At 51.9% G+C, this 12005-nt stretch overlaps 1 protein-coding gene across 2 annotated transcripts in view; it reads right to left on the bottom strand.

Annotated features, from left to right (window-relative positions):
* Nucleotides 1-290: 290 nt before the first annotated feature.
* Nucleotides 291-12005, bottom strand: part of RBM20 (RNA binding motif protein 20) — a 157828-nt gene continuing 146113 nt past the window's right edge. For both annotated transcript variants that reach the window (XM_081158055.1, XM_081158056.1), the window contains exons 12-14: nucleotides 10543-10677; nucleotides 3905-4026; nucleotides 291-1055 (exon numbers count right to left, since the gene is read on the bottom strand). In XM_081158055.1, coding sequence (XP_081014181.1) covers nucleotides 945-1055; nucleotides 3905-4026; nucleotides 10543-10677 — 368 coding nt within the window. In that variant the 3' untranslated portion in view covers nucleotides 291-944. The remainder of the gene's footprint in view (nucleotides 1056-3904; nucleotides 4027-10542; nucleotides 10678-12005) is intronic.

Genomic DNA, 12005 nt, shown 5'->3' with positions numbered 1-12005 from the left:
GCTGGAGCCCAGAGGGCAGGCACCAAGGGCGAGCCAAGGAGAGATGCCATTTACTTGGCATCTCTGGGTGTCACCCGTGGCAGGGAGGCCAACATTCAACCTGTGTTCCAACCAACTGCTGTTTGAGCTGGAGGGAGAGGATGCTTCCGTTTTCATTTTTAATTATAGTGAATCTATATGAAATGCACTGCCCAGAACAGAACAAATCCTGGCATCTCCTGAAATCAAGTGGAGGGAAATCAGTTTCAGGGGAAATTATCAGAGCTTCCAAAATGAAGGGCTCATTTCTTCCCCCGTAAAGTTCATTTAATTTTACTTTAAGGCATGAACCCGGTAGATGTCTAGAATCACTGAAAGGGTGAAAGAGTTACGCATAAAATCAGGGGCTTTTCAAACAGGGGGTCCAGCTGGAGGAGCTCCCAGCTTCTGCCAGCGGACTGTCAAAGGTGCCCCTCTGGGCACTGCAGGACCCCACCCAGATCCCCGCATGGGACACGGGGCAGAGGAACTGTCCCAGGTTCACCGAAGTGGCTCTTGCCCCAGGAGTTTCCGTGAAATCTTTTCCTTGGATGCCTCAGCCTCGCCTGACCTGTCCAATCCCATCAAGAATCTGAACACTGAAAATCCCTGAGAAGTTGGATTTTATGAAAAGGAAACAACCCTTGGCACAGAAGGTGGGGGGGGCGGAGGGATGAGAGAGAAGCAGATTAAAAGACCGTCTGAAGAAAACAAGATCACAGGGAGAGAGTGGGCGACCCAGGTGGGCTGGACACACCCGGGCGACGGCTCTGGGAAGCACTTGAGGGGCTTTTTCATGAGTCTGAGAAGGACCCAGGCCCGCGGTCGCCCGGCTGTCCTTCCGCTCTGGCTTTAGTCCCGTCCTGGTGGCCAGGAGAGCCCCACCTTGGCGGGCCCTCCCTCCCGCTCCCCACAGCGCCAGGGTGTCAGAGCTTTTTCTTTTCAAAGTGGGGCACGATTCCGCTGTCCTCGGGCCGTGGGCTGCCGGCCCCTTCCGTCTCCTTCAGGCCCTCCTCGGCCAGCTGGGACAAGTACTTCTGTGGCGGGAAGACAGGGACAAAGGAGGGAGGAAGAGGGTCAGTGGTGACCTAGCAGGACAGGACAGGAGAGGAGGCGTGTGACTGGCCTCCGCTCCTGCCATCCCGCCCAGTGGGTGCGGCCCCCTCGCCTGCCTCCCCAGATCCTGCTGGGCTACAGGACCCTTGATAAGCAATGCACCTTCTCCCCCTTTACATCAGGTGACAAGGAACACGTGTCTCCTGACAGCAAACACTTGCAGGGCCCTTATCCTGGGCAAGTGCTGCTCTAACCGCCTTTCTTATCTAAACTATTTAAACCTCACCACGACTCTACTTATTTTCCAGAAGGAGCCCAGTATCCAGGCAGCGTGTCCACGTGTAAAGGAAGAGGGAGGAGAGGGAAGCTGGAAGGGCAGGAGGAGAGAAACGCTGTCCTACAGGGATCAGGACAGTCGAAACCGCAGCCTGACATGTGAGACTCCTAACAACCTGCTTCCTGTCCGGCAGGCTGGCAGGTGCAGTGGCCTGGAGGTCCTTCTACGGGCTGCCTCGTGGTGCCAGGACACTCACTGCTAAGACTGGCCCCCAGCCGAACATCGGGCCGCTCCTGGGACTCTGGATCCATTGCAGCCAGACAGAGCTAGAAGGCGTCTGGGGCCCCGGCTGGGCCCTCCGAGTGCTGGGCAGCCAGGGGCAGGGCAAACAGCACTCGATTGGGAGCCGCAGGGGCAGGTCCAGCACATGGTCAAGGGTGTGGGCTCTGCCGTCAGATAACCTGGGTTCAAACCCTAGATATCAACAGGCACATCACCCAACATCTCTGACATCTGTCGAGTGTGGGTCACAACGGAACTACCACATAAGGTTGCTGTGACGTCCAAGAAAGGTACCATAAAACTTTTAGCACAGCGCCGGCACTGAATAAACGCTCTGAGATGCTGCCTTTTATCACGAGTGGCACCAGTCATCTGATTTCAAGAAAGTCACCCATCTTTTCCCTGCCTCAGGCCCAAATCTGTTAAATGGGAAAAACAGTGTCTTCTGCCCCCGGGGTGACTTAAGGGCAGATGAGAAGACATGCACATGATGACTGGTCTGCCTGCCCTCTCTACGGTTGGCTCTGAGGGGCAGGGGGTCTGAGGGGAGAGGGCAGACCACCGTGCATCCCCACAGGCCAGGCTTCGGAGGGAGGGCCGGATTCTCCTCTGCCTCAGCCCAGGGAAGGGAAAGGTGTGCTCGGAAAGGCCAGTGGGTGCCTGCGCTGCGAACGGGCATGTTCCTCTCTGGTCCGGAGCCAAGCAGGTGCCTAGCTTTCCTACCTTGTACTGACTCCACCTGTTGCTCTGGATCTCTCTGGTGGGTTCTCTCAGGGCCGTGACCAGCAGGGAGGCACAGCAGGGACTGCGCGGAGAGAACTCCTGCCATCTGCTCCCTGCCTCTAAGAGTAATCCCCGATCCCCACCTCAAGGCCTCCTGGGGGGTTAAGTTTACAAGTTGCCTGGCTTAGGTGTCAGCCAGCACCTGCTCCTTGGGTCTGAGTTCTTCACTTTTCACGTGTGTAACTTGGGGTAGGATGCGGTGCGTGAGCCTATGTGGACAGAGACATTTTGTCAAGGTCACTGACAGAAACCCTATCTGGGAAGCCTGCGGTGGAGGCTCCCAGCTCCCTGACAGGTGCCCAGGGAAACCTGAACTGTGGTTGGCAGTTGTAAGGGGATTAGCCACTGTCTGGACTGGACACACCTAGGGACCACAGGAATGGCTCTGCCCTGCTGTGGGAGGTGAGTCTGCCTGGGAGTCTGGCCCTAAGGCCCAGTTCACTACCCTGGAAAAAAGCATGGGACCTAGAATTAGAGGCCCTGGCATGCTTCCTAACTTCCTGGGTGACCTGGAGCTGTGTGGCCTAGCTGATAACGTTGGATGAGATTAAAGGTTCTCACACTGAGGTATCAGAATCTGCTGGAAAGATTTTAAAAACTCAGATTCTCAGGTCCAGCCCTCGAGTGAATGAATAAGCAGGTATAAGGTGGGTACAGGAAGGTGCATTTATAAAAGATGCCAGCTGCTATGAGGACCAAGGTTTGGGATAATCAGGACCAGGGGATCTCCAAGACTCTCCCCAGCCATGCCATTCTGTAGGTTTCATTTTGTTGGGGGTGAGGGTGATGATGTCTTCAGGGTAGATGGCTGCCCTCAGCTGGCTCTGTGGAGCCCAGTCTGAACCCTTATTCTGGCCAAGTCTGGCCTTCACTGCCCTCCCCCAGGAGAGGCTGGGACCTGGGCCTCAGACCCCATGGCTTCCTTGGCCACGGAGCAGCTGCTCTCTGGAGGGAAATCAGGAGGCTTAAATGACCTGAGTTTGGTCATAGCCAATGACAGTCCCTTGCAGATGGTGACCCAGACCATGACATTATGGGTCTCAGTTTGCAGGACCAGCTTAATAGACTAAAAGAGGAAGGTGATTAAGAATCAGATGATCTGTTTCCAGGCCTGGTCACTCACCATCTGCATGGTGTTGGACAAATCACGGAGCTTCTCTGGGCCTCAAATATAAAACCAGAGAACAGGCTCACATCTGAGTTTCTTAACTAGGGCTGCACTTCAAATAACTTGAGGAACTTTCTCAAATTACATATTCCTGGGTTCCCTCAAATGCTACTGAATGTCTGAGCTCATATATATACTTTGAAACACTGGTGATTCTGGTTCACATCTCTGAGAGCACATGGGAGGCAGCCATCATGTGGAGTGGCCATCACGTGGGGCGGCTTCATGGAGTCAGGTCTCCATGTGGTGGAAGGAGAGAGAAACTCAGAAACAGAGACGAGAGAGCCTCCCAGTGCCAGGCCAGGAAGGCCAACGGTTACCTGTAAGTTCCTGTAGTGGACAGCACTGCGACAGTGGCTGATCTTTGCCATCTCCTCGCTCGTGTAGAACAGCCCGCACAGCTTGCAGTAAAACCCAGTCCTGGGCACCACGAACTCCACCCCTGCAGAAGGATGGGGGATGTACAGGTAGGCATTTAGGAAGGCGATGGGAGGCCCCTGCGCTCCTGCAGCCTTCAGGTGGAAACTGGGACAATGAGCTCCACCCCTCACTTGCCGTTGACTTTGGCTGGTGACCCGACCCAGCTTCTCCAAACTCAGTTGCCTCATTTACAAAACAGGCCAGAAGAGAACAGCACCCACTTCATTCACACTAGTTCCCAGAGGCACGTGCTGAGCAAGTAGAGGCTCTGCAACTGCCTCTGGGAACCAGGTCCAGGCTCTCCTAGCACCAGCCCGTTTCTGGGGAAAGGAGGAGGGAGGTGGTTTCTTACATTTCACTTGTTGGATGTCATTTCTCTGCACTCTTCCCCTCTCAGCAGCGGATGAGGCCAGGACTCTGGCAGAATATTCTCATTTTTGTTGGTTTATTTTAGAATTATGTTCATCAAATAAAATTTTTTAAATAGACAAAAGTGAGGAAAAATCACCCAGAGTCATTTCAATTAAAACATCTTCTTCCACACTATCTATAGGCAGAGCCTTCTTTGGGGGATGCTGGGGGGTGTGAGAGCAGTTTTAATTATACCCTAAGTGCAGCGTGTCTCCTCCTGCTTTCATGTCATAGTCTACCATACATATGTCCCCATCTTTTTCTCCAGTCTTTACATCTGAACCATCAACTAATAGTATTTCATGTCATTTGTTAATGTAAGTCCCAGGACTCTGGGAGGCCTTTTGATCCTAAGGAAAGAAAACAGAGGCCCGACAGCCAGTGAAGTGAGCATCTCAGCCCAGAAAGTTCATCTGTCAGGGGGTGGTGGCTGCTCCATCCACCAAGGTGTTTTAGGGGTCACAGTTTTACTTAGAAGACACTGTCAGCACAGTGGAAACAGTCCAGGTCTGAGAGGGCACAGACTGGACGCTAAGATCCTATGCGACCTGGGGAGAGTCAGCTGAACGCTTTCCGGGCCTGTTTCCTCAGGCACCTGAGTGTATGGTCCCGGCAGGAGAGCAAAGTGTTATCCTCAGGCGCCTGGCTGGTACCAGGGCTGGGAGAGCAGGACCCTTCACAGAACTGAAGGGGCCACGCTGACAGCTGTCAGGCTGACGCTGAGGCTGTGGCCTCACCCTGCGTGTGCAGACACATTTCAGCTGGGCCTTGGCACTGCCCCTGGTTAGCTGCCCCTGCTCCCCTGGGGGTGGGCCGAGAGCAGGCCGCACTGGGGGGAGCGGAGAGGGGCTGGGAGAGAGGCTGGGCCTCGGCCAGATGCTGTGTGTGACCCCAAGTCTGGGGCTCCCTTCCCTTTCCTCCTCCCGCCTCCTGTGAGACAGAGCAGGGTGCCCAGGAGACCCCATCATAGAGAAGCACAGGCCTATAATTACAGCTTTCTTTTCCGTTTCAAAAAAGCCACTTTTCAGTGTGGAGGGCAGGCCTGGGTGGGGGGGAGCAGGAGGCCTGGCCGCCTGCTGTGGCTGATTGCTCCTCTGCGGTTCAGGGCCTGGGCCTCCGCCTCCACCAGTTCTCTCTGAGTGCCACGCAGCATGCTGACACCATGCCCTCAGCCATCTGCAGCAGTCCCCAGAAGTGAGGAGGCTTCATTCGGGCCCAGCTTCCCGGAGGGAGACTGAGTCCTTCCCCTCCTCGCCCTCCGCCCACTCTCACTGCAAAGGATGAAAAATGGCTCCGGCTTCCCCTGGGAGTGGGCCGCCTGCCCCTCCACCTCACCAACGGGCCCTGGCTGCTGCTCGGCACAGGGCGAAGGCTCACACAGGACAAGATAAAGGCAACCAGGAAAGGAGAGGCACCACCCAAGGTCATGGGGAGCAGACGCAGGCCTGGGGTCAGAGCCACCCCTCTGCTCTGTCCTAGACCCTGCAGGACCGGCCAGCTGGCTGGTACCAGGAAAGCAGCCTTGGGGATTTTCCCGCATACCCTGGCGGAGGCCTCCAGGATGCTCCAGGTTTCCCAAGAGGCCTTCCAGCCCCCGTCCTGGTCCCCCAGAAGGGACGCAGGGCCCGAGATGGGGGCCCTCGCCCCTTTCAGCTCAGGCGGCACAGCTACATCTGTTGTCTTCTGGGTGAGATTTCATTTGATCAAAAGTTTCCATCGCCAAAGAGCTTGGAAGCCACAGTGTAGTGGAAGGAAATGAAATTTGGTCAGATAGACCCAGTGTGACCTCAGGCACGCTGTTCAACCTTTCAGAGATGAGTTTCCTCATCTGGAAAACAGGGGTAATCATACCACAGAAGGGGCTCTGGGGAAGCACTTCTCATTTCACCTGGTGCTCAGAGAATATTAGCTTTCACACGCGTGTTACACATGACAGAGGTGAATTGCGTAGGCCTCTGCCTTCCTGCCCTCCAACCCTTCACCACGGCCACCCGGGGAACCCAGACTCCACAGTTTGGAGGCAACTCTCTTCCCCAGCCCCACCCAGTGGCTGGTCAGAAGTACCAGGCAATCAAAAGAGAGCACCGGGGAAGTCTGACTGGGAGGATCCCCAAGTGCCCGGTAACTCCCCTGTGCAACTGGGAGTTGTCCCGGGCACCGCGTGGCCAACACCGCCTCGGGACACCTCTGGGGTGTGCGGGCCAAGGCAAGCAGCAGCATCAAGGAAAACTGTCACAGCCCCAACAAGTTCTGGAGCCACTTGGTCCCATTTTTCAGCCTCTATTAAGTACAATAATTAAAGCTGCATTTGCCTTCTAATAATAGCTCCTGGCTCGGGTAATTATAACTCCATCATCCCAGCAAAGCCGGGGATGGGTGGAGGGGAGCCTGCATTTTGCAGGCAAGGCCCTTTGGTTCTGGTTGAGAGCAGGCCCTGGCAGGCTCACACCGCCCGGGGTCACCAGAGCCCCCCCCAGGCCCACCTCAGTCCCTGTGCAGGGGGCCTTCACCTCCCTTTCCTCTCCATGGTGTGCCCAGACCTTGGCGTTCTCCACAGGGACAAAGCCAGGACGTTGTCCCCAGCTCTCTAGAAGTCTCTCTGCAGCAGTGACCACAGATCCTGGAGGGTGAAGGGTTACGTGGCCCCCGTGAGAGGAAACAGAGGAGGTCTCAGTAACTACTTCATTACAAGTAATAACAACAGACACCCCTTCCTAAGTACCTCCTACCGGAAGACACTGAAACCTTACAAGTATTCATTCTTTTAATCCCGCACATAACCGGGCATGGTAGGCTTCTATTACTACGCCTGATTTAGAGACGAAAAAAGCCAAGCAGAGAGGTTAAATAGGCTGCTTCTCGTCCCCGAGCCAGCTGGGTTTGAACCCAGGGAGTCAGACTCCACAGTCCGTGCTCTGGACCACTGCACGGAATGGCCTTCCCTCCAGGGTGTTGCCTGAACTGCGGGGACAGGAGGGCACGGTGGTCTCAGATCAGAAATCCTCAGTTCTGACCCGAACTCGCCATGGGATCTTAGGTAAGTCTCTGGGCCTCAGTGTCCTCACCTGTCAAATGCGGAAAATAGTACCATACACCTCTAACCCCCCCCCCCAAAGATCAGTGAAATAAGTGGTCTCAAAGCTAATTCAAGACTATAATCAAGTACAAAACTATAATTTATAACAGTGCCAAACCGGAAACAACCCAGATGCCCATCAACGGATGAATGAAAAAACCAAATGTGGTACCCACAATGCAACACTCTTCCACAATAAGAAACTGTGGACATACCCAGCAATATAGATGAATCTCAAAATAATTATGCTGAGTGAAGGAAGCCAGGCAAGAACAGTCACATGGTATGTTCCCTTTACATAAAATTCTAGAATGCAAACTAGTATTTAGTGACCTAAAGCAGATCAGTGGCTACCTGGGGACTGAGGTATGAAGAGGGAAGGATTACAGAGGAGTATCAGGAAATCTGGGGGGTGATGAATATGTTCACTCTCTTGACTGTGGTGACGATCTCACAGGTATATACACTTGACAAAACCGGTCAGACAGTACACTTTAAACATGTGTACTTCATTGTACATCAATTACCCCTCAATAGAGCTGCTTAAAAAAACAGAATGAGGTACCATGCTCCTCCTAACAGATTGGTAAAGATTAAAAACTGATAATATCCAATGTTGGCCAGGATGTGGAGAATGGGAACTCTCACTTGAGGTAGCAGTAAAAACTGGCATAATCTTTCTAGAGTGCAAGTTAGTAGCAATTATGAAAATGTGAATTGCAAATGTGTATGACCCCACAACCCCCAGGCTAGGACGCTGTCCGTCAGAAACACTGGCACGCAGACAAAGGTGATAGCACGTGTAGGAGGCAGCAGAGCACAGAGGCAGCAAGGTCCTAGCACCAAACCACTGGGATTGAAATTCTGACTCTAGCCTTGGCCCTCTTTAGCTTTGTAACCCTGCTCTCCGATGTTCTGATCTGTAAAGCAGGAATAAAAATATTACCGACCTCATAGGAGTTTTCAGAGAGCTAAATGAGATAACACATGTAAAACACAAGGAATGGTGCCTGCATGGCAAATGATAAAAATAAAAGCTTAGCTATTATAGCATTTTAATAGTGGGGGAAAAGATGCAAAGCAGCCTAAGTATTCACCAGTAGAATGGCTCAGTAAGTCATGGTACATATTTTAAGATGGAATATTTGCAGAGGTCAAAAAGAAGGAATTTCCTATGTACTGACATGAAGATCTCTCTAAGACTCACTGTTAAATCTAAAGAGCAAATTGCTGAGCATTCTGTATATAGTGTGATCCTATTTTTGTGGGGTGGGGGGAATTATTTGAGGATCAGACAGTGGCTACCTCTGGAGTTGGGGAGAGGCTGGGAGAAGAGACACTATATTTACAAAGTAATATTTACTTTATATGGTTCTTATTTTTTAAATTTGTTACGGTAATCTTTCACACATTTTTGTAATGAAAAGCAACAGTAAAAAGATACAAATTATAAGGTAGAACATATTTTGCTTCTGTGTGTCAATTAGATTCCAGGTTCTTGAATGAAGAGAGGCTTGTGTTACATTTCTCAGTTCCCCCAGAGCTCACACGAGCTTCCAGTAAGTGCTGCTGACTGACTGAATGCATGAAGAATGCAACAGTCTCGCACCTTTTTCCTGAAAGGCAGCCTTTGCCACTTTTCCCAGCATTAAAGCACCCAGGGCCCTCATGTAGTCATCTTAGTTCATTCCAAGGTCAGTATTTCTTTTTTTTTAGATTTTGTCCTGAGGCATGCTGAAGGCTAGGCAGCAAATTTATCTCTTTAAAAAAAAAAAAAAGACATTTGCTTTTCAATCTGACTATGGAAACAGTATACTTGGAGGACAGAAACAATAATAAATGTTTAAAGGAGATGAAAAGAAAAAGAAACTGGGTGAGCCTCCATACTGACCAGCCCCTCCCTGATGGAGCAGACACGTGTCACTGGCAGTGGTCATCACAGAACCCACATTTTGCCCACTTCCTGGTGCCACCTTCCCAAGCTCACTCTCTGAGCAGCTGCTACTACTCCTTTGTCTTCCCACCTTTCAGAGTCCACGCGAAGACTCGAAGATGATGTTGGCTGACATGGGAGTCACTGGGTTGGCGATGCTGTCAGGAGCTACCAAGGATCTTTCTTAAAGGATCTTCACTCCCTATTCTGAAACTCTAGCTAACTCTCCTTTTTGAAAATGTGTCCTAGGTGATTCTATTAGTAACTTCCCTCCCTGCCCCAGTCCAACACTTCCACCGTTGCAAAACCACCAATCTGGTCCAATTCCACATTACAGGTGAGGAAACTAAGGTCTAGGAACCCCTAACCCGTTGCTCTGTGTGAGGCCTTTGCCATTCCTTTGCCTGGGGCCTGAGCCACCCCTCTTCTCATTGCCCCCCCCCCCACACACACACATTCTGCCCCTGGCTGGGTTGCCTTCCCTGGCCATGTGAACTCTGACAATACCTCCCACTCCCAAGGCTTCAAGAAAAGTATCTTTACATCTATCTCTCTCTCTTTTTTTTAGTTGACTTGTTACTCAAGTACTTAAAGTCACTGGGAAAAACAAAACAACAACAACAAAAATAACAAACAAAAAAACATTCCTGAGGACAAGCAGTCATCCAGTAAGTGGAGGAAGGATGGGGTCCAGGCCCTTCTCTGTTCAATGCTCCCACTATCAGCTATGTAGAGCCCAGCCCCAACACAGCCTATTCAGCATCGCTGCTTCAGAAAAGCTAATTGCCCAAAAGAGAAAAAAGGTAGGGGCTGTGAGGCCTCTGCTTCCCTGCTTGAATAAGGGCTGCGTGGTCAGGAATAAAGTCTTCCCTGGCAAGGGAAACAGTCTCTCTGAGCTCTGGCTCCCAGGGCGCTGCTGTTCAAGGCCTGGCCCCATGATGTATCTGCTCTCCTAAGGGAGACTGAAATTGCAAGAGACTTCAAAGTAGCACCTTGCAAATGTAGGTTATTGCATCAGACATGAAAAACAATAACAAAGTGTCAAAGCTCTTAGGCGTTACTATGGAACTACCATTTCCTGGGGCTGAATTCTCAGGAAGGATGTGTATTTAACCTACCTAGAGGAATGCTAAGTTCACTGAACACATCCTCTGGTTCCCAGGAAGGCAAAGAAAGGGGCTGTTTCAGCTCCACTTCAGTGTATTCCGGTGACCTCACATCCAGGGATTTCATTTCCATGTACCTGGAGTTTTCTGCAAAACATGAGCCAAAGCAAAGAACGAATGAAACACAACATGCCTTCAAGACTCCCTGAAATTCTATTGCCTGTGCTGTGTGACCAGGACTGATCCCTTGCACTGCCTAATTACACGGGGCCGGGGCGAGGACTGCTCATTAGAGCCCAAGCGCTATAATTTAAGAGCTTTTCCCCTTGCCAAAAGAATGCCACACACACGAAAACTTGGCAAATCATCGCATTGGGCCTGTGGGGGATGGGCTGCCAATGCCTTGGGTGGGGATGATCCACGCCCATTCCTCCCAACTCTGTATCACTCCATCTCTGCTGGAGGAAGAATTACTAAAGGGCAAAGATTGTGCTGACATCCACAGGAGCACCCAGGCTCGCAGAAGGGCCATGCCATTCTCTCACCCCAAGCTTGTAGAGCAGTGTTATTAAATGTGAACTCCAAATACTGGGCAAGCTAATTAGCCATGAACACCAGGGCATGTTGAGACCTATATGGCGAAAGAAAAGGGGTTCAGTCAGAGCAAGGTGAACGCTTCACTCCTTAATTGTCCCCGTCTCTGGACAGAGCCCAGGCCACAGCGTTTCTCTAGCAACAGGCGGCAGGCAGCTCCTGACAGTTTCCATGGAGACTCAGAGCCACGCAGGTGAAAAACAGCTCAGGTCAGCTTGACATGGAGGAAAGCCCAAGCTTCCAGCTCCCCTGCCAGCTCAGGCCAGCAGCACTGGGTGGAAACGTTTATTCTGAAGCCTTCCCTCTATAGTTTCTGCCCCCCGACTTCTGCCCCCCTTCCTTCAACCTCGGGAAAGCTGCAGGCTTTCTGTGAAATGAATCTCTACTTATTTTCACTAGAAGAGCATGGAGGGCTACTCCCCCTTCCTGCCCTCAGAGCCCTTGATGGATCTTAGTTTCCACTTGGCAGAGAGGACAGGGCTTAGCCTATTTTAAACTCTGTTTTTCATGATGTCATAGTGCCAGGCACAGGCACAGCATCACTTCCAATGGAGGCAGAGGAGGTCCTGGGACGAGTCTTGTTTCACCACCAGACCCCGGAGAAAAGTGGGTCGGAGGTGGAAAGAAGGGGGTCAGGCCATCCCCCCTTAGTGAGCCCCTCATTCTTACCCCTGCCGGCTCCTTCCTGGGCCTCCCACACTCCTGCCCCCTCGCTCGGGGGCCTCACAGAAATAACAGCCTGGGTGGTCCTCTGTCCTGGGGGCATAGAGGCTGCGGCTTGCTGTCCCCAGGAACTTTGGCTGCTAATTCAAAACTTTTGCTAATTTTAGTTGTCAGAGTCCATCTGGCCTCCCATAAATTCAGAGAAGTCTTTCCTATCT

Source organism: Miniopterus schreibersii, assembly GCF_964146895.1.
Source record: "Miniopterus schreibersii genome assembly, chromosome: 14".
In the NCBI taxonomy this organism is placed as follows: domain Eukaryota; kingdom Metazoa; phylum Chordata; class Mammalia; order Chiroptera; family Miniopteridae; genus Miniopterus; species Miniopterus schreibersii.
Note: the sequence above shows the minus strand (reverse complement) of the source record. Positions and strands in the feature narration are given on the sequence as shown.